Source organism: Vigna unguiculata, chromosome 5 (genome assembly GCF_004118075.2).
Source record: "Vigna unguiculata cultivar IT97K-499-35 chromosome 5, ASM411807v1, whole genome shotgun sequence".
Classification (NCBI taxonomy): domain Eukaryota; kingdom Viridiplantae; phylum Streptophyta; class Magnoliopsida; order Fabales; family Fabaceae; genus Vigna; species Vigna unguiculata.
The window spans coordinates 12,718,143-12,740,520 of record NC_040283.1 but is presented as its reverse complement, the minus strand read 5'-3'; the positions used below and the strand labels follow the sequence as shown (position 1 = coordinate 12,740,520).

The 22,378-nt window shown below is 35.5% G+C and overlaps 3 protein-coding genes across 4 annotated transcripts; 1 reads left to right on the top strand and 2 right to left on the bottom strand.

Annotated features, from left to right (window-relative positions):
• Positions 1-147: 147 nt before the first annotated feature.
• Positions 148-7,253, bottom strand: LOC114185717 (uncharacterized protein At5g02240-like). Its single transcript, XM_028073595.1, has 7 exons — positions 6,809-7,253; positions 5,117-5,388; positions 4,994-5,030; positions 4,796-4,893; positions 4,582-4,643; positions 640-763; positions 148-533 (listed from the first exon to the last, which is right to left on the bottom strand). Exons 1-7 carry the CDS (start codon positions 7,074-7,076, stop codon positions 414-416), a joined length of 981 nt encoding a protein of 326 aa, XP_027929396.1. The 5' UTR covers positions 7,077-7,253; the 3' UTR covers positions 148-413.
• Positions 7,254-10,386: 3,133 nt separating this feature from the next.
• Positions 10,387-12,719, bottom strand: LOC114183881 (uncharacterized protein At5g02240-like). 2 transcript variants are annotated; one of them, XM_028071046.1, is made up of 8 exons: positions 12,455-12,719; positions 11,967-12,238; positions 11,869-11,892; positions 11,646-11,682; positions 11,456-11,553; positions 11,193-11,254; positions 10,713-10,836; positions 10,387-10,637 (listed from the first exon to the last, which is right to left on the bottom strand). In XM_028071046.1, exons 1-8 carry the CDS (start codon positions 12,639-12,641, stop codon positions 10,518-10,520), a joined length of 924 nt encoding a protein of 307 aa, XP_027926847.1. In that variant the 5' UTR covers positions 12,642-12,719; the 3' UTR covers positions 10,387-10,517. The 2 variants fall into 2 exon arrangements, with proteins under 2 accessions (XP_027926847.1, XP_027926848.1); XM_028071047.1 differs by lacking the exon at positions 11,869-11,892 and having other exon boundaries at positions 10,390-10,637.
• A 2,982-nt stretch (positions 12,720-15,701) lies between these two features.
• LOC114185919 (uncharacterized protein At2g37660, chloroplastic-like) lies at positions 15,702-16,525 on the top strand. The gene is made up of 2 exons (XM_028073874.1): positions 15,702-15,966; positions 16,183-16,525. The coding sequence occupies exons 1-2, from the start codon at positions 15,780-15,782 to the stop codon at positions 16,323-16,325; spliced, it is 330 nt and encodes a 109-aa protein (XP_027929675.1). The 5' UTR covers positions 15,702-15,779; the 3' UTR covers positions 16,326-16,525.
• The last annotated feature ends 5,853 nt before the right edge of the window (positions 16,526-22,378 follow it).

Here is a 22,378-nt window from a genome sequence, read left to right as displayed (position 1 = left end):
TTGGACATTTCTAATTTCACATCAAAATTTATAAATTAAAACATATTTAACTCTAATTATTATTATTATTAAGACCATATTTTCTAGTAGGTTCGTGAGTGTTGTAAACCAGGAAACATCAGAAGACTCGAGATACAGACAGTTCAGTTTTGTTCCCAAGAAAACTACTTTTATAATTTTATCATATCATGCAATTGAAACATTCAGCAATATACATGATCCGCTGAAAGTGACAGCATGATCCTCTGATTACTAGACATTTGTTTTTCTCAAGGCCTGCAGTAGCAGTGAAGTCTATAATTTGCATTAAAACAATTCTTTAATAAATTGCCAAGAAATAAAGTAAATATGATTTGGTTCAATCCCAAATGCAGACAAGAAGGGTCTATGGACCATGATAACAACATTCAAAATTAAAACCTAGTAGTGATCTGGGAAAATAAAGCCTTGAAGTCCTTTGTTGGTGAACCAGCCCCCTCAGGTTTTGATGACAAGTCAAATGCCTTGAATTTGGCCTCCTCATAGTTTAGTGCCTGTTAAACCAATTCAATGAAGGGACATCAAAATCTGAGAATTGAGAATTAATTAAAAAATGGTGGAATATTTTAATTTGCAAAGTTAATGATATAAATAATATACCTGAATGCAGACTTCAGCAACATCAGCTCTACTTATGGTTCTGGTTTCTGTCTTCAGAAGCTCATCATCCTTCCCTACAAGCAGTTCCCTAAGCCCTCCATCCTTGTCTTGCAAGCCACCAGCCCTGACTCAGTACACAAAGTGTGAAAATATTGTAAAGTTAAAAAGGAAAAAGAGAAAGAAAAAAACTCAGTATGTTTATAATAACTAATATTCTCATTAGAAAGGTGAATAGGGAAAACAAGTTTCATCTAAATATCAAAGTGATATTGAAGATAAGTAACCACGTAATTGGAAAAGTTCAATGATCTTAAGATGAATTAGTCTTCAGACTTGTTAGATTGTGAGATAATATGGTATCTATTTAGCAGCAATCCATATCAGTGTTTAGAACAGTTGTTGCTCCTATAACCAAATGCTTCAAAGGAGAAACATTTAAGGGAGCTCAGGCATATAAGTTTCAAATTGATTAAAAGAGGAAATGATAGAAGCACCCATTCTTGCAATATTCGACTTCAACAAAGTATTTAGATCATATTTGTGAGGCTAAAGATTCAGGACTTGGTAATGTTTCAAGGAGAAATCATTTAATCTATGACAAGGAATTCTATTCTATCAGACAAGTATTGACAAACTAGAGGCATGATTTCATTCAAAAGCTGTTCCTCTTATTATTTTCAGGCCATGAGATTAAATATATATGAACAAACAACACAAGATCAATAATAGTTATGAAAAGAGAGTAGAGTCCCCTCAAGCCCATTCCTTTTTTATCAACACAAGTTGTTGATAATGCTTAGTTCCAGTGGTTACATTAGTGTGGGTACTAAAAATCATGCTTAGTCAACATGGTGAGGTGAGGGTTTTCGTACAATGTAACTACCAAAACATAAGCCCCTAGTCAAGGGCTAACGTATTCGCTTTTGAACCTCCTTTTCATTCCGATAGTGAGAGTCAACGTTTCAATTTCATGTTCGCTAATATAACATTGTTAGTTTCAATTATCACATTTTAAGTATTGTTTGTTTTAGAGCTCAATGGCAAAACCTCCTTTTCATTCCCATAGTAAGAGTCAATGTTTCAATTTCATGTTCACTAATATAACATTGTTAGTTTCAATTTGATCATGCCTTGTCAAAATTGGTGAGGTAAGGGTTATCTCACACTTATGTAAATACTTCTGCCTTATTATTAGTTGATGAGATTTCTAACACACTCTCACTTAAGGATTGGGCATTTTGAGCACAAAATTTGCAAGACTGGATATCTACTGGTGGTCGTGGTCCTATAATGATAGTGGGTTATAATGACAGCAGGTGGCCTGAGAAATCACTAGAATTGTTCTAATACTATCTTAACATTTGACTTTGAGTGAAGGTTTCCCTAAGCCGGTTAACCAAAAGGCGATACGGAAATTGTCGTACAAGCGCAATCCCATAACCTACATCGACCACTTTAGGAATACGTGTTGGGTGGGAAGACTAAGATCGAGTTGGATTTCGGGACTAGGGTAAATAGGTAATCGACTCCTTTTCATACAACAATATACCAACCGGGCTTACTATACCGAATATAAAACCTCAAGGCAAAGCCAATTTACCCGAAAGCTTGGAAAGCATTCCACCTTACAATAATACTCGTGTAGGAAAGAAAGCAAACAAAGTCCTATCTTAGGGTGACGAGGGACAAAGCAACAACCAAAAAGCATTGAACCTTAGCCGACTTCAAGCACTTAGAAAGAGACTAGGTGCTAACCGATAGGATTCGAAGGATTGATTAGGCGATGACTAACTAAAAGGCGGATACGATTTCACTCTTTGGTGAAGGATTAGGACTTAGGTGGGCGTCTTAGCTTAAGGGAAGGAGCATATTCTCCTTGATTTCATCGATTTATGAGTGAACATCCTATCCTGGCGCGGATGAGCTTCTCCCAATTATGTCTGGTAATAGAATAGGACGGCTTGCTCTGACCAAGACTCCACTTTTTGCTCCGTCCATGGAGCGTATGAATTTCTTGGAATGTAAATAGACCAAAAGAGGGAATGAAGGGATAAGAATAGGAATTATAGTCCCATTGGAAAAAGGGGCACCAGTGGGAACATCTCTACTGACGAACCATTTCAATAGTAAGGACGAGGCACGACCATAGAAGTAATGAAAAATAAAAAGTTATGTAGTTGGACCATATGCTCTATCCGTTCGAGTTTCGCTTCCTTAGAGAAGATGAGACACTAAAAATGAAAGTGTTCACAACGCATACCGAAAAGATACCAATGAAGCCGACCATTAATGACTAGTTTGAACACCAGCGGTCTGATCCCTGATTTGATCAAACAGACTGCTCTTAGAAAGATGAAAGGAAAGCAAACTCTCCAAATTGTTGACCAAGCAACACTAGCGGAACAATCTCAACTTCTTACCAGCCGGATGGTGCGCAATGAAGACCAATCCGCGAGCTAAACTATAACATCCAATAGCAGACAAGCTTGCATCTCCGTTGTCCCGAATCCTTATTTTCTTTCTCCTACAAGCCAATCATGCAGTCTTTAGCTCTACTTTACTACGATATATCTTGCTATTGTTTTTTTCTATCACAAACAGTCAAACCAGCTACCGAAGAAGAGATACTCAATTCGTTACCATGACTGATAGGATAATCAAGCAAGGCAGTCCATAGAGAGTTCCGCTTCTCCTCTTAGTTAGAGAGGAGCAGAGACCGCTCGATCTTATATTGTTGGTTCTGTTGGAAGTCTCACATCGACTAGAGATAAGGCCAATTCACAATATATAAGTGAGGTGCAATCCTCACCTTACAAGCCGGTTTTGTGAGATTGACTTAGGCTTTAAAACTCACTTCTAACATGGTATCAGAGCTAGGTTAGAGCCTATCCTAGCGAAATTTCTTGGACATTCTGTTCTACCTGCTATCGGGCCGCTAACGGACTAACCACAAAGTGGGGTGCAATCCTCACCTTACAAGTTGGTTTTGGGGTTGATTTAGGCTTTAAGCCCACTTCTAACACATACACTACTTTAGCCTTATTATTAGTCAGTCAAACAGGAATCTCCAACTAAGTTCTCATGGAACTCTTGGAGGACGACCTATATTTTTATGAGATTTCGAGTGAATGCTCTAAAAGACTTTCCAAGGATTTCTCTTTACAAAATGTCTTCCTTTGAAAAATAATGGATTGTTTGTTCTGCAACGTTCATCATGTGAAACAATAATATAAACAACACATAATGGAGTTCTTGAGGCCACTTTGAGCTGTTTGTTTTTCAAGCAAAATCTTATTGGCCTAACATGGTTTTTGCTATTATTAGGCACAGAAAGTGATATCTTACTCATCACATCCAAAGCTTGTGCCCAAAATACAAGTGTATATACCCACGTCTAGTTCCTCTTACACCATAGGAAGATGGCAATATTGATTTCATGGTAGGATGCCAAAAGCTCAAAGCAACAAAAATTCAAATATGCTATGAATTCAAATATCCTATTCTATGTAATATATACTACAAAAGAAGATACTTCTATCATTTGTGATTTATGAACTCTTTAAAAGCAAATGCAAGGTACACATTGAATACTTCTCAACAAAAGCTAAAGATCATAATTTGATGACATCGATGTTTGCAATTAACACCAAAAATTTGGCGACATCTAGATCACATTTTCTTTCGTTGTCAAGAAACTAACACCAAAAATTCAAAAGTGTTCTGCCAGACAACCAGGTACCAAGAAACATTAAAGTGTTGATTGATAGTGTTTCTGGCGCAGTTTAGGTTATGGGAACTAAAGGTATCAACATTTTATTTGAAATACCATTCCAAGGTAACAGTCAAGCAGTCAATAATTTTATACATTATTCCAACTAAAAGGCACTCATAAAGAAGAAACCTAGCTATCATATTTCTCAATAAGGACAAAAAATGGTGTACCTTATTATTGTATATGGGATGCCAGAATCAGCCAGATATTGCTCTGCCTTCCTTTTCCAAACCTGCAAATCAATACAGGAGAAGTAAAAAATGCTATACATTTACCAAACTTGCATTTTGCATTCAGATGAATTGCAAGCTCTGGTCATATAAAAGCAATGCCAGAATTTATGGAAGAAGGTAATTCAGAAATAAAGGAGAAAACATTACTAACCAATATATTTCCATTACCCAAGCTATTCAAAGGATTGTTAAGGTCTGTTCCACCCATAGACCCTACCAACACAATATGCTTCACTCCAGCAGCCTTAGCTGTACGTTCAATATTGTAAGCATGTAAATTTATCACAAAACTTCAAAAAATGTTTGCATTACAATCTATGGCTAATGGAAAGTAGACATGAGCTCTCACCAGAATCTATTTGATTTTTCTGCCCGATCCAGTCAACCTAATAGGTACAAATCACCAACATACGAATAAGAAAGGAGATAAATTTAAAAGTAATTGTGAGTTAGACAGAAACTGCAACAGTACCTGTTCGGGATATGCACCATCTTCAAAATAGAACTCTGGTCTTTGTCCTGTGGTTGGATCAAACCCAGGTTTTATCAGTGGCACTGCACTTGTGAGGATTATGAGAGCATCTATACCTTGAATTGCAGGAACAAGACTTCCGGCATCCCTTATATCCCCAACATAAACGTCCTCTGCAGCACCAATGTTCTGTTTGCTTTCTTCTGTTCTAACCAAACCTCTAGCCACATACTGGTTTGGCCTCTCTTTCAATTTTTTGTAAACTATTTGTCCTGAAAAGTAGCATCAATTCTCAGTTATTGGTAAAAATCACAGTAACTATCCTATTTCAGCAACTGCCCACAACTGCATATAGTGTTGAATTGGTTGTACGATGTTTTGCACAATCAAGACATGCTTGGTGCTTGCCAAATTAACACATATATCGGACAGAACCATATGGTGGTATAACCCACTCATATCAAAACATTCTGGTCTAATAGATCTGTTTGCAGCCCCTTCAAAATGCAAATACCACAATGTTATGATTGTCCTTGTTTTTGTGCTATTCAAGACAGAGAATTATGGTATGGCCACAACTCAGAATATAAGTCATAAATTACAACTGTTAGATACGTTAGAGTGATTTCTGTTACAAACCTAGAAAGTTGAAACTACACATCTCCATAGCGTGTCCAGTCAAGAAAAAATGTGTAATCTTACAAGTAACAACATGCCAGAAAGAATCATACATAATTTACCCAACAGGCCAACATCAGCCAACAATCTCTTAATCACTTGAGTTGAGAATAGTATAACAGAAATTTTATATTATGTAACATGTAGATCACACCATAGTCCATACACAATCCCTATTCAAATCAGAATCGTGCATCAAAATCAAATCCAAATACTGTAATCTTCTTCTATGAAAACAAAAACCTTTGAAAGCCCATTTTAGCATAGAGTACTCTATGTACACTTTGTCTATATTTCCTACTTACAAGTGCCATTACTATATATATTTTTGCACATTGTATCCTAACTTTAATTTAATGAAATACAACAAGAGCCAAACCATATCATCCTGTATTGGTTGCTTTGCATCCTTATCCCTTCACGTTGAGAATATTTTTTATAGAACAGACAAGGGACGGTTTAGTTTTAGTTTGAGAAAATGTTTATTTCTTTTTAATTATAAAAATGTCACTTTATTTTCATTTTCCGATGTTTAAATTTTATACAAGAGACAATGAAACGAATAAAATTTTTACATAAGAAAATAAAATGGCATTTTGGGGTTAAAATAAAAAAAAAAATCATAAGTTTATCTCAAAAAACCACATTGTAAACAAATGCCCAATGACACAACCCATAAAACAAAACCAGCATTTTCTCAGTTGATGATAATTTTGCAACATTAATCCTGAGTGAGAAAATACTCAATCCACCAAAGGCAACGAAACTTACATTCCATTTTAATTCTCTCTCCTGAGCAAGGAAAACAAAAAGGAATCTGAACAATACCCATGAAAGCATATAACATACCGTTAAACTCCACATCTTTCATTTTTCATAACAAAAAAAAAAAAAACAGAAAAAGCAAAACCCGAAACACCATTTTCTGGTCCAAAATCCAAATTCTTTCCATGCCAAGACAGAAAAACAAGAATTCAGAGAAAACCCATCAAGCACAAACCAAAAAGCCCTTACCTGTGCGACCACCAGCTCCAGTGACAAGCACAGTACTATTGGGACTCTCCGCCATGGCCACAACACCAAACTGTCTCGTCACCCTCTTCACAGCCTCCTCGTTCCTCTTCTTGGCAAGAGAAAAGAAACCCAAAGAAGAAGAAGAAAGAGAGATAGCGCGAAGCCTTAATGAAGAGGAAGAAACCGGTGGCAGCGCGCAGTATTTATGGCATTGATTAGGGGAGGTGGCAGCGCAGAAAAGGGGAACACGTGTTGCCATACCCATCATAGTAGTTGACACAGTTGCATGGTGGCGAAGGTTAGAGAAGAAAAGAATGGTGAAAAGTTTAGAACTTTAGAACAATGGATGATGCAATTACGGTCACTGCGGAGACCAGACACTGTTGGGGTGGTTGTCGCGCCTCAGTATTCGTTGAGCTTTAATGTGTGTTACATTTGTCATACCTTTCAAGTGTAGTTTCCTTCTATTACAGATTTTCTTATCCATTTACCTTATCTCCGGCCATGACGTCACCTATGTAATTTCATTTTCTTTTTCTAATTTTTACGTGTTAAGTTAAGAATAAATATGTTTTATTTTTATATAAAAACCATTATATATATCATATTAGGTTTAATATTCAATTTAATGATAAATACTTTTTTATTTACATATTTTATTTTATTAATAAAATAAATAAAATTAGAATCTTAAAATTTCATCAATAGTTAATATGTTTAAGTATATGTTTTATTTTTATTAGTTGTCATGTATTTATTAAAAAGAAAATTAATCTTGAAAAATTATTAAAAAATTTAAATTTACAAAAGATAAAAAGAAAGGATAAAAACATCACTCAAGATTAATTCTATGTTAAAATTGATCTTCCATTTAATAAACATATATTACAAATGCTAATTATTAAATACCGAACATGTATTGAATTATCTCAACTATTAACAGAACTTAAAAAGAACTAATTTAATTAAATTTTGTTATTAAAATTATAATTACTTTTCTTACTATATTAAAAATGAAATATATCAAATAATTATTACACTCAATAAATTATTTACCATTTTCTTATAATAATTTCTTTAATTATATTTTTATTAGTTGATATCATTAAAATTTTAGATTTATATCTTTTAATAAATTATAGACTAATATTAATATTTAAAATTATCTCCAATTTAAGAATTTTATAATATCTTTTGATAAAATTTATTTTGTTTTAAATATGTTTCATCATATTACATATTACATAAGGATAAAATAGACACTTAACATGTTTTGGTCAGAAACCTGTGCAACAATTGAAAAGTCCACGATAATATGATGATTGTGTCGGGGCAGCGATGACAACGTGATCCACACCCATTACTTGAATGCAAAGTTCATTTGTGTCGGCTAAATAGGGACGCATGGTTGCTTCCTTCTTATCATCGGCTAAATTCACGAAAATGAATAAGAAATATAATAATAATTTTGTATGTGTGGGTCAAGCCCACGAACAACCGAAACATTCTTCTTCTTTATGTGTAGGCCAAGCCTACAAATAACTGAAATGGAGATCTGAAAGAGGTTCTTTTCATAGGTCTAGCCGACGCAAACAATTAGAATTTTAATAGTTAACGTCGACCTAGTGTCGGCTAAGCCTGCGCGAATGCTTGGAAATTGAAACCTCTTTGCTCCTCTTGTTGGCTCGTGAGGTGGCTGGAACGGAGAAACGTGAATGTCGCTAGAAGGAGCTTTGAAGGTGAGCGCGGAGGCAATGCTCTCGGGCCAATGCGGTGCACGATAGATTGTGGAAGATGCATAGTGACTTGAAGAAGCCTTGACGGTGAATGCAAAATCAAACTCACAATGTTATTCACAACTGCTGTTTGCAATCACAGAGAAAGGGGTAAGGAAATGTAGCTCGTTTGAAGGCTCACTTCTGCCTTTGATTGAAGCTTATCGCAAAGAAAAGGGGAACAAATTGGTTGCTCACTTACTCGTTGCCATTGAAGCTTCTCCCACTTGTGGCAAAAAAGGGGAACGAACTGGCACTTCACAAAAACACTTGATTTCACTTAACCAATCCCAAACCCCTAAACTCGCACTTGTGGCAGAAATGAGACGCAAAACATTCAAAAATGAGAGGCATTGATTGTGGCACTTGGTGTTGGAGAAAAGGAGCACAAAAGGTTTATCGCGAGACAAAATGGGGCCAATATGAAATTAGGAAAGGGGGAAACATGATTGCGAAAGATAACCTAATAATTTTTTTTTTCTTTTAATTAAGTGATGTATGTGTGGGTCACCCGATGCCAACAATTGAAGGACAATGCGTTGGCCATCCGATGCTTTAATTTTGTAAGTTATGCGTGACGACAAAATCACATATACTTATTTTCTTTTAATAAATACACTTAAATATGTATAGAGTGTGTTGTACATTGGTTTAACTGATACCTTTTGCATCTTCATTATAACCGACGCTATTTTTGAAAGCTAAACAGTAACATTTTTATAAATTTTTATAATAATATATCATTGGTCTAATCTCTCAATTAGTAATATATATATGAACAAATCAAATTAAGCTAACAAGTTAAAAAGATAAACCCAACTCATCAAAGAGATTAATGAACGTCTTAACCCTTAGTCCACTTTCTCACTCTTAATAGTTGAAACTTTTTAACCCTTTTTTTCAAGTTTTACTTCGAACTTACAAAACATACACTTTTATAGTTTTTTATAATTTAAATAATTTGATTATTATAATTAAATATTAATATAATAAGAATACCATTATGCTAACAAAATAAATGGAAATAATATTATAATACTGTAAAAGAATTACATAAATTTTGTTTCTAATTATTTAAATTTTATTTTATCATAAACAGTTAATGTTAAATACTTTCACAATTATTGTTAAAGTTGAAAAATGTATCTTTTTATTCTAGAAACTCGTGTTAACAACCATTTCAAATTCTAAGTTATCATGAATTGACATAAACATTATCTGGCACGATATTTGATAAGATCCTGCCTAAGACCATATATATTATGCTGTATATATGATGGACATGAGTATGTCATTGTGAATATATAATCTTTGGAGATTAATGTGTATCATGAAAGAATCACTGTCATATATATACTCTTTCTAAAACTAACATTCCAAGCTACCTGCATTATAGAATAGAGGTCCACAAGGTCTTAAAGAAGAGAAAATAAAAAGAACAAGCCATGTGAAATGTTTTATACTTTTTTGGAAAATGTAGCTTACAGACTCGGTCTAATCTCTGTGCAAAATGTGAGTGAATGAGGACTCTTGAATAATCAACACAGTTCAAAAAAATAAATAATTTTAAATGATAATTATTAAATATATTTAGTTCAGTTCAACTTTGAGTCATGCCTCTTGAGTATCTTTTATTCAGTTTTATATTTTAAGTATCTTTAACTTATTATATATATATATATATATATATATATATTTATTATTTACTGTTTGATTTTATAATTTAAGGATTTTTAACTTAATTTTACATTTTAAGTATATCCAACAATTTTTCTTTATATTATTAATTCTGCACTCTAGGTGTGATGGCAGAAATGAAGTCTATATTTTATTTAAAACAATACTTCACTAAATTTGGCAAGACACTGTATATTTCACATAACACTAATAATCATCTGTCACAGTCCAGAACATCATGAACACAACATTGAAATTCAAAACGGAGTAGTGATCTGGGAAAATAAAGCCCTGAAGTCTTTTGTTGGTGAACCTGCACCCTCAGGTTTTGATGCCAAGTCAAATGCCTTGAATTTGGCCTCCTCATAATTTAGTGCCTGATGAGTTGAGTTGTGCAAGAGTTAAAAATGGTAGAATTATTTTGAAGTAGGGAGTGTGTTTGAAAGGGGTACCTGAATGCATGCTTCTGCAACATCAGCTCTTGGTATGGTTTTGGTTTCAATCTTTAGCATCTCATCATCCTTCCCTGTAATCAGTTCCCGAAGTCCTCCTTCCTCGTTTTCAAAAGCTCCACACCTAAATATGGAAAGTGAATCAAAAAAAGGAGGAAAAAATGAACCAATCTTGTTCATCAATAAGACCCTTGTGAGGCAAGGGTGTGAAAACATCATATTCTATAAATTGCAGAACAGAAATGATTTAAACAAATGATTTTGCATGTATGGCAGAAGGCATCGGTGGAAAAACTTTCTGGTTTTGGAAGAATTTGTTGGGAATTCAACATATTTGGTATAAAATGAAAAAAGTTGAACACAAAAAACCCATAAATCTATTATTTTAAGGTTTTGAGTTGAAAATTGTATATATAGATTGTTGGTATTATATCTTCTCTATGAATTCTCTCATCAATAGTTCCATGAGAATTGGTGTACCTTATAATTGTATATGGGATGCCAGAATCAGCCAGATATTGCTCAGCCTTCCTTTTCCAACTCTGAAATCAGTACAAAAACTACATTCTTTCTATCAAAGGGGGAATGGTAGAAGAATACAGAGGAAACAAAAAGTATTATCCATTTACCAAAAGTACATTTTGTGTTCAGATGAATTCCAAACACTAATCATGTAAAATCAAGGCCACAGAGTGCTGTGGAAGGAGATAGTTCAAAAAGTAAAGAAATCATTCATAACTAACCAATATATTCCCTTTGCACATTTTGTTCACTGGATGGTTAACATCAGTTCCACCCATAGACCCCACCAACACAATCTGCTTAACTCCAGCAGCCTTAGCTGTTCATACATATACATATCAGTATCCGTGTTTCAAGCCTTAGATTTTGTCTTACAATCTATGATTAATGGAAAGAAGACATGATTCTCACCAGAATCTATTTGATTTTTCTGCCCAATCCAGTCAACCTAACATGTAAAAATCAGTAAAATGTAAATACAAAGGAGATATACATTTAAAAATTAGTGTTCAAACCAGAGAACAGTGTCCGAGGTTTGGGCTAGATTGAGCAGTTTTTCCTCAACCAACCATGGCCCATACCTCAGTGTCCACAACCCTTAAAAGCATCAAACTTGAAAGATGTAGACAATTACTTCACAGTGCTCCGAGCATTGAGCCTGAAATACGTAGGCAATTACTAGATTGGATGGTCCAAAATTACATCCGCATAACACAGAAAATGTAATAGCACCTGTTCAGGAAATGCCCCCTCTTCAAAATAGTACTTTGGTCTCTTTTGCTTGGTTGGATCAAACCCAGGTTTTATTCGTGGCATTGCACTTGTGAGGATTATGAGAGCATCTATACCCTGAAATGCAGCAACAATATTCTCAGCATCTCTTATATCCCCTACATAAATCTCATCTGCACCACCAATCTTCTCTTTGCTTTCTTCTCTTCTAACCAGACCTCTTGCCACATATTCATTTGGCCTCTCTTTCAGCTTTTTATAAACTATTTTCCCTGAAAAGTAACACCAATTTTCAGTTAGTGGTAAAAAGTATAGTATCTATCTATCGTATTAAAATATTCCCCTTTTATAAACTAAAATAAGTTTAATTGTTTATCTGTTCAATCTATAGTCACATAATCATTTCTTTACTCAACTTTTTCATTTCTAAATACTTGTTTTCTTAACATAAACAAAACCTATTAGAGTATAAAACGAAAAGACCACACCTGTGCGACCACCCGCTCCCGTAACAAGGACAGTGATCTTCGCGGCCACAACACTGATTCTTGTTCCAACGCCCTTCGCAACACTTTCTCGGTTCCACCATGTTAGTGACTGCAAAAATGAAGAAGAAGAGGAAGAGAGAGGAGTAGTGGCAGCGGCGACAAAAGGAACACGTGTCACCATAGCCATTACAGTAGTTGGGTGAGTTTCATTGTGGCGTGGGTGAGAGAAGAATGTGGGAATGCTTTGAGATTCGGAAAGTAATATTTGGACATATATATTTGACACAGTTCTTACACATCCTAAGTGTAAATTATTTTTTTAATTTATAATTCATTTTTTTTAAGTTTGTAGGTCGGTCTTACACGTGTGGATTTTAAGAAAAAATATATTATGACCAACATAGAGAGAAGAAAAAATTAAGGAATAAGAGAACAAAGCAACGCGAAAAGTGAACAAGAGAGGAAATAGAGCAATACCATTCAACGAGCAAACAGAGAGAATCATCATACAACCACCATATTTACCCACAGAGAAGCATTCTGCAGCGTCACTGCAACGATAAGAGAAGCAACGATTGTGTTTTAGGGTTTTCGAGAGCCATCGTTGGCTTATCATTGTGCTTGTGAGTTCATTTTTCGATTGAACCTTTTTTCAATTCGTTTTTTGCGTTTGTGTGTGTTGAGCAATTGTTAGGGCATTCGTGTTTGGAAATTTTAATTATTTCGCAACAGTATCACGTTTGGGATTTTTGGTAGAAACTTGGTCTACGATTGAATTTTTATATTTGATGTTCTTATTGTGTAATTTTTTATGTTGATTTGTTTCTGCATTTCGTGCAGTGCAAACAAAAAATAAATTATGCAACCAGCACAAACTCATAAGTGGGGATTCATGTGAACATAAGTGGGGAGCTGCGTTAGGTTTTTCGAACAATAACTTGTCAGCTTTATGTAGATTTGTTTCCGCCATTCATCCAAATCCAAGTATCTTCGAGAATATGACTTATTAATTAGGACTTAGAAGTTAGTCATGTACATTTATTGTATTGTGGACCATAGTAATATACTTGAAATTTGAAATGAATTGTATTTGTTGGACTAATTGTAAATGACATATGTATTGTAAATGGATTTGGTATTACATATGTGCTGAACAATATGGTTTGTAGATCATAGATATTCTGTATAAATTTTGGAACTTTAATAGATTACATCACTGGTGATACCTAAGTTGTGAATAATGTGTACAAAAACCCCAACGCAGGTCCACACTAATTTCCACATGGCTCCCCACTCTTTATGCAGATTTGTTTCTACCATTCGTGCAAATCCAAGTATCTTGGAGCTGTCAATAAAAGACCAATTGTGGAACAACGATGATATATTGAAGGAGCACTGTTTTGGTGGTTGGCGATGTTAAATGATTCGGTGAAGATTAGTAGGAACATCTTAGTGTTCTTATGGTCTAAATAGGTTCAAAGAAGAGGTGAATTTGATGTTGGTAGGGAGGAAGTTAAATTTAATTTATTAGATGTTTGTTTAGAATTATAGCTAAGAGTAATGGGATTAACATTATCCCATTACATTATCCTACCACAACTACAAACAAATGTCCATGGTTGACAACATTGTTTGTTTATTTGGTGCAGGGCTTACAAATTGGTTTTGCCGACATCATAAGAATGGAGTGAAGTGCAAACTACTTTTGTCAAAGACTAGGAACTCAACCAAATTTGGAAAGGACTAGAAGCAATTGTGCATTGAATGACCTTAAGGAAGGAAACATCTTGGTCTTTAAAGTTAACAATGTTGAAACCGAACAAATAATATATGTCCTTAGAATAATATGATGTCTTTTGTATTGATGAATTTTGTTAGTTTTAATTATGTTGTGTGTTGGAAAACAATGTCTATAATGTCCAATGCACAAAATTGACTTCTCATGTCCATTACTCTTAGCTATAATTCTAAACAAACATCTAATAAATTAAATTTAACTTCCTCCCTACCAACATCAAATTCACCTCTTCTTTGAACCTATTTAGACCATAAGAACACTAAGATTTTCCTACTAATCTTCACCGAATCATTTAACATCGCCAACCACCAAAACAATGTTCCTTCAATATATCATCGTTGTTCCACAATTGGTCTTTTATTGACAGCTCCAAGATACTTGGATTTGCACGAATGGCAGAAACAGATCTGTATAAAGAGTGGGGAGCCATGTGGAAATAAGTGTGGACCTGCGTTGGGGTTTTTGTACACATTATTCACAACTTAGGTATCACTAGTGATGTAATCTATTAAAGTTCCAAAATTTATACAGAATATCTATCATCTACAAACCATATTATTCAGCACATATGTAATACCAAATCCATTTACAATACATATGTCATTTACAATTAATTAAAAAAATACAATTCATTTCAAATTTCAAGTACATTACTATGGTCCACAATACAATAAATGTACATAACTAACTTCTAAGTCCTAATTAATAAGTCATATTCTCGAAGATACTTGGATTTGGATGAATGGCGGAAACAAATCTACATAAAGTTGACACGTTATTGTTCGAAAAACCTAACGCAGCTCCCCACTTATGTTCACATGAATCCCCACTTATGAGTCTGTGCTGGTTGCATAATTTATTTTTTGTTTGCACTGCACGAAATGCAGAAACAAATCAACATAAAAAATTATACAGTAAGAACATCAAATATAAAAATCCAATCGTAGACCAAGTTTCTACCAAAAATCCCAAACGTGATACCGTTGCGAAATAATTAAAATTCCCAAACACGAATGCCCTAACAATTGCTCAACACACACAAACGCAAAAAACGAATTGAAAAAAGGTTTAATCGAAAAATGAACTCACAAGCACAGTGATAAGCCAACGATGGCTCTCGAAAACTCTAAAACGCAATCGTTGCTTCTCTTATCGCTGGAGTGGCGCCACAAAATGCTTCTCTGTGGGTAAATATGGTGGTTGTATGATGATTCTCTTCGTTTGCTCGTTGAATGGTGTTGCTTTATTTCCTCTCTTGTTCACTTTTCACATTGCTTTGTTCTCTTGCTCCTTAATTTTTTTCTTCTCTCTGTGTTGGTCACAATGTCATTTTTTCTTAAAACCCACACGTGCAAGACCAACCCACAAACTTAAAAAAAATGAATTTTGAATTAAAAAACTAATTTACACTTAGGATGTGTAAGAACTGTGTCAAATATATATGTCCAAATATTACTTTCCGAATCTCAAAGCATTCCCACATTCTTCTCTCACCCACGCCACAATGAAACTCACCCAACTACTGTAATGGCTATGGTGACACGTGTTCCTTTTGTCGCCGCTGCCACTACTCCTCTCTCTTCCTCTTCTTCTTCATTTTTGCAGTCACTAACATGGTGGAACCGAGAAAGTGTTGCGAAGGGCGTTGGAACAAGAATCAGTGTTGTGGCCGCGAAGATCACTGTCCTTGTTACGGGAGCGGGTGGTCGCACAGGTGTGGTCTTTTCGTTTTATACTCTAATAGGTTTTGTTTATGTTAAGAAAACAAGTATTTAGAAATGAAAAAGTTGAGTAAAGAAATGATTATGTGACTATAGATTGAACAGATAAACAATTAAACTTATTTTAGTTTATAAAAGGGGAATATTTTAATACGATAGATAGATACTATACTTTTTACCACTAACTGAAAATTGGTGTTACTTTTCAGGGAAAATAGTTTATAAAAAGCTGAAAGAGAGGCCAAATGAATATGTGGCAAGAGGTCTGGTTAGAAGAGAAGAAAGCAAAGAGAAGATTGGTGGTGCAGATGAGATTTATGTAGGGGATATAAGAGATGCTGAGAATATTTGACACGTAGGATGTGTCAAATATATATGTCGAAATATCATTTTCCTTGAGCTTCAACGATATCATGGGTTTGATGCTTAGTAGTAAGATAATTTTCTGAAATTTAACAGATTTCCTTATCTGTTTAGCTCATCTTCTCGGAACAACCATGATACTTTTAGTATATGTTTTGTAATGATATTTGGTTCAGAATTGTCTCTTTCTTTTTTTTCTTTTTCTTTTTCTTCTTTTAATTCTTTTGTTGTTTTTATGTACATTTATTTATTTTATTTTTAGGGTGTGTTTTTTTTAGGAATAATTTTTAAAAATAGAGTAGATTGATTTGAATGAATTTGAGAACGAAGATTATGTTATTTTTTTTTAAAAAAAATTGGAATGATGATAAAAATATATTTTAAGGTAAAATTTGTTAATTTTAATGAAAGATTTGATTGACATGATTAATTAAAAATAAAATTTAATAAATGATAAATAAAAAATTACTAAATTGCCTTTGTTAAAATTAATATGAAATGATACAGGAAGAGCTCACATCATTGCCAACTTTATAGTTTTTGAAAAGATATTAGTTACCTAAATTAGTTTTTGAACAAAAATATGTTATAGGATGCGTCAAAAATAAATGTGCACAAAAAACAAACAACCACTAGGAATCTAAGCCATCCATCCAACAAATCATGTATCCTTCACTTACCAACACATGTGACTCTTCACTTACCAACACAGGTGACGCAGGAGAGCTCACACACAGCCGCATACTATGATCTCCACCAAAAATAGCAACATGATTCACCACCTCCATGGACCACCACAAATGAAACATGTGCAGATGAAGAACAATACCACCTCCACGAGCTCCACCATGAGAACAACCCCAAGATTCGACAACTCTACCACACACGAGAATGACCCTATATGTTTTGTGCATTCATGGTAGACCTGGTTGGAGGCTGATTGGTTATCACAGTATAGCAGAGTAGGTAAGGAAAACGAGGCATGAAGGTCTTGAAGAAGATATATGAGCCACTGGATTTCGCAACTGTGGAGGCTAAAGCACATTATTCAACTTCAGAGGAGCTTCATGATATGGTTTGCTATTTTTTGATTTCCAAGAAATAAGCGATTGGCCAAGGTAAATGGAGAATCTAGTAATAGATTTGCGTGTTTCTGGGCAAGTTGCCCAATCAGAGTCACTATAGGCCTTGAGTTCAATAGGTGTGTTGATCGGGAAAAATAGACCATTTCCAAGGGAGTTTTTGAGATATCGAAGGACACGAAAGACGGCTTGCTTGTGAGAAGGAGTTGGAGCAGCAACGAATTGGCTTAAATTATTGACAGAGAAGGAAATGTCAGGTCGCATGTTTGTAAGGTATATGAGACGACCTATGAGCCGTCTGTACGATGAAGCCTCGTCTGGATCAAGAAGTTGGCCAATGTGTTGGAGACAGGATGTTTGAGCCATAGGAGTAGGGGCAGGGAAGGAATCCAACATGCCAATGTCGTGAAGAAGATCTAAGGTGTATTTGCGCTGGTTGAGATGAAGGCCAGTGCTATTGCGTGCAACTTCAAAACCTAGAAAATATGCGAGGTTGCCTAAGTTTTTGATACGAAAGGCAGCATGTAGAAGGTCTGCAATGTGATTAATCTCGACAACATTGTTTCCCGTGAGAAGAATATCATCGACATACACAAGGAGAATGGTAATGGAAGGATTAGTATAATTAATAAAGAAAGAATGATCAGCAGAGGAACAAACATAGTTGTGTTAAGTTAAGAACTGAAAGAGTTTAGCATACCATTGTCGGCCAGCTTGTTTGAGGCCGTAAAGAGAGCATTGAAGTTTGCAGACGTGATTGGGTTGAGAGGATGGAAAGCCAGGGGGGCGTTTCATAAAAACTTCTTCATGGAGATCGCCGTGGAGAAAAGCATTGTTCATATCGAGCTATTTTTGAAGCCAATTCTGAGAGGTGGCTAAGGCAAGAAGAAGACGAAGTGTAGTGAGTTTGGCGACAGGAGCGAATGTATCCGTGAAGTCGAGTCCTTCAAGCTAATTGAATCCCTTAGCCACTAGTCTGGCTTTGAAACTTTCAATTGACCCATCAGATTTATGCTTAACTTTATAGATTCACTCATGTCCTTTCTTGAATCGGTTCACCTCATCCATAGCCTATTCCCTTCTCCTATGTGAAGTAATAGAATTTGTTCTACCAACCCAAAACCAATTTCCACATTGTTCAACGCTCAACCATGTATTTGTTCATGGACCAGCATGCACGTGATATGAACACTTTTATCTGAATGAGGGTAGTTTGTTCATTGCAACATTATCACCTCAAAATCTCTTCATTGATGAGAAGATTAGAAAAGCGGTACATCTTGCAAATTTGTTTCGTCATTCCCTCTCAAATAATTGAAAACAAACGGGAAACGTAATTGCAAATTAGCTCTTCACGTTCATCATGAATAGGACATCCATTCTAAAGAACACGCCTTTAGTGTTCTATTTTGTATAAGTTAAAAATATTAAAATTTTATCAGCATCTTATTTTAAATTTTAAAAATGAATATCTTTACAAAGGTTGTTAAATTTTGTTTAGCTTTTAAACAACATCTCAAACTAGCATCTAAGTGAGAACGCATCAAATGGTATAAAATGGCTCAATTAACATAAAAATTAACCATTAGAAAGATTGTATGTATTATCAATGGATATTTGCCGACAAATTTATCGATGAATTTATGGTCATCGTTAATTACCGATGGATATCAAGATCCATTGCTAAAGTTTATCAACAAACATTTACCAACATATTAATGATTGTTGGTAATACATTGGTAAACTCAAATTACTAATAGATTGTGTCTATGGGTAATACACAATTTTTTCTTTTGTAGTGGACACTTGGAGAACGATGTGATAGATGAAATTATTAAGGCTTCGGTTGAAGATGCAGTGGAAGCAAGGGAAACTAATATAGACCATCTTGATCAAAGTAGTCTTTAAGTAGAATATGGTGATCAATTAGAGACTTGATAAAGCAAATAGTTGTACAAATTTCAATGTCCGTCAAATTTAAATACTTTAATAGTTATCATTCCAAAAACTATATAAAGGATGCCAAGTTGATCAAGAAAAAGAAGACAATGAGAACAACAATACTATACATTCACTAGTGCACAATAAAGATTTTAGATCAACATATTAGATCGGTTGTAGCGAGACCGAGCAAATATAAGATGCGGTGGCAATTTTGAAAATAACGTGAGCTATATTAGATTGGGTGTGAGGGGCACCGATCTTATATTTACATATTAGATCAGTTTTGGGGGGAACTGATCTAATATTACTTTTTTAAATTTTAAAAAAATAATCAACATAGTGTATTAGATCGGTTATTATTAGAACCGATCTAATATGAGTGTTTTTGAAACCCGCGAAACCCTTTCTTTTCTTCCTTCTCGTGCCTCAATGTTCTAAACTCATTGTTCACCTTCTTCTTCGTCGTTCTCGTTGTGCCGTTGAGCCATTGTTGAAGCTGTAGACCACCACCACCACACTGTTCTCGCCACCTACGAACCACTATCGTTTTGGCAACATTGAGAACCACTGAAGTTTCTCCGCTCCCCGTTGTTCACCACCGTTCTTCTTCCTCCCTTGCCTCCTCTACCACGAACCATCATTGAAGTCGCACCAAACCTTTATCGTTTTCGCCACACTAGAAACCGCTGTCTCGTCGCGTGATTGCGTTCTCCTCGTGGTGTTGTTGACGTTGTTGTTGTCGCTGCCCCGTTCAGGTCATCGCTGTCGTTCAGTCGTCCACAGTCCACAATCGTCCACGGGTGTTTCGCTCAGTGGAAGGTGCTCCACTTTTGAAGCCATTTTCGCTACCTCTGTGAGCCTCCAAAGGTAGAAGTTCTTCTTTGTAGTCTTTGTGAGCCTCCAAACGTCACTACCTCTGTGCTCAGAAGAAGATTACATCCTCTTCTTCGTAGCAATTACTCCACTGGGCTGTCGTCGTCACTGTTGCATTGATAGAGGTTAGTTCGTATGCCATTGTTAGCTGCTCTTGTTTGAATTTGAAATTTACATTGTAATTGTTGGTTGGTTTTGTTTGTAATTAAATTTATTGGCTGCCGTTGTTGATTGCCCTTGATAATTTTTATTGTCGTCATTGCAAACTTCATTACAATTGAAATTGTTGGTTGTGTAACATCCCGATCGGATATTACTAATTTAAGTAATAAAATTAAGAAATATGATGAAAACCTCATTTATTATACTTTGCTTCCCAAAAACGCAAGATTTTTTTTAAAACATTTATTACATCGGAAGTTATCCAAAAATCCATAATTTATGAAACTCCAATACAATATCCAAATTCACAAATAAGTAAAACATTGTTTACAAAGTTCATAAAAACAACAATGATAAAACTCCAGTAAAAGCTTTTCCTAGCTAACCCTCTCTTCGATGCTATGCCTCACCAGCATCAACTGCAACATCATCTGCTCCCATGTAACCCATTACATGATTATCGCCAAACACAAGCTGATAGAGTGAGCTCATAAACATTTAACATATAAGTTAATAAAAATCAAGATACACCTATCTATTTTATTCTAGTTAATTCTTGACCAAGACCTTAATTTCCCAAGGTTTTTCAACCTTCAATTCACACAAATAATTGACCATGGACTCAGGATATATGATGTTCCCACGAACCTGCCCGTTCGTGGTCCTACCTCTACGAACCTCCCTGCTCGTAGTTCAACTCTACGGACCTCCCCGCCCATAGTCCAACACACGTGATCCACCAACTACAAACCTCCACGCTCACAGCATCTCTCAAGTGTGAGCACGGAACATACAAACCTCCCCGTTCGTATCCTCACACGAGAGTATCAGGATATGAACCTCCTCGCTCATATCATCACATGTTCACCACCATCCATGAACCTACCCGTTCATGGCACAACATCTCTTGATCCAAGTCTCACATCACAACTTGATAACGAAAACAAGAAAAGCACACTACGCTACACAAGGTATATACTCAAGCTGGTCTTAGGGATTCTAATGCTTCCACGAATTTGCTCACTCGTGGTCCAACTCTACGAACCTCCTTGATCGTAGTCCAACTCTACGGACCATCCCGCCTGTAGTCTAACACACGTGATTAACCAGCTACGAACCTCCCTGCTCGCAGCATCTCTCAAGTGTGAGCACGGAACATGCGAACTTCCCCGCTCGTATCCCCACACGAGAGTATCAGGATATGAACCTCCCCGCTCATATCATCACGTGTTCATCACCAGTCATGAACCTACCCGCTCATGACCACACCAAGTATATCCCAGACCAGGACCAACACAATAAGCCATGAAAAACATATCACAAACGCACCCTACCACTGCACCATCGCCTAGCGTAGCCTAAGCACCACTAGGCGAAATGGTAGTGCAGACTGCTTGGCGGTTCCACATCACCGCTGGGCGCCACAACACACAAGACTTTCCTGTTTCATACTATCGCCTGACAGTCCACTCTGCACCGCTAGGCCCTACACCAGTAATGTGACACTACTGGTTTTAGGTATTATAATTCAGTTCCTAGCATTCAACCATTCAATTCTCAAACATCCAGAAATCAACATACACATTCATATATTCCAAATTACAACATCACAACACATATGCATCTTTCAAGTATAAACACACATTCCTCTCTTTTATAATTCATATATACTCACATCTTAAATCAATTCCAACACACATTTTATTTTCCCCTATTCATTTTCCCAACCCATTGCATGCTTACAATTCACATACCCCACATAAAACACAATCAAAGCTATATACTTATTCTGCATGCCCTCACAATTCTATTACATTTAAAGTATGATTATCATGTTCCCATATTTTCCAAAAACCCGTCATGATCATGCAACACTTGGTCATAGTGATATCATCAATAGTGGCCTTTTTCACACACTTATAACATCATACATTCGAGCTAACATATATAGGTTCATATATTCAACATGGCTCAGCAAGCA

Coding starts and splice junctions, on each gene's coding strand:
- LOC114185717 (XM_028073595.1), bottom strand. CDS start 7,076: ATGATGGGTATGGCAACACGTGTTCCCCTTTTCTGCGCTGCCACCTCC. Junction 4,894..4,993: donor GAAAAATCAAATAGATTCTG/GTGAGAGCTCAT, acceptor TTGAACGTACAG/CTAAGGCTGCTGGAGTGAAG. Junction 534..639: donor TTGCTGAAGTCTGCATTCAG/GTATATTATTTA, acceptor TTGGTTTAACAG/GCACTAAACTATGAGGAGGC.
- LOC114183881 (XM_028071046.1), bottom strand. CDS start 12,641: ATGGCTATGGTGACACGTGTTCCTTTTGTCGCCGCTGCCACTACTCCT. Junction 11,255..11,455: donor TGTGCAAAGGGAATATATTG/GTTAGTTATGAA, acceptor TACTGATTTCAG/AGTTGGAAAAGGAAGGCTGA. Junction 10,837..11,192: donor ATCCCATATACAATTATAAG/GTACACCAATTC, acceptor TTCCATATTTAG/GTGTGGAGCTTTTGAAAACG.
- LOC114185919 (XM_028073874.1), top strand. CDS start 15,780: ATGGCTATGGTGACACGTGTTCCTTTTGTCGCCGCTGCCACTACTCCT. Junction 15,967..16,182: donor GGGAGCGGGTGGTCGCACAG/GTGTGGTCTTTT, acceptor GTTACTTTTCAG/GGAAAATAGTTTATAAAAAG.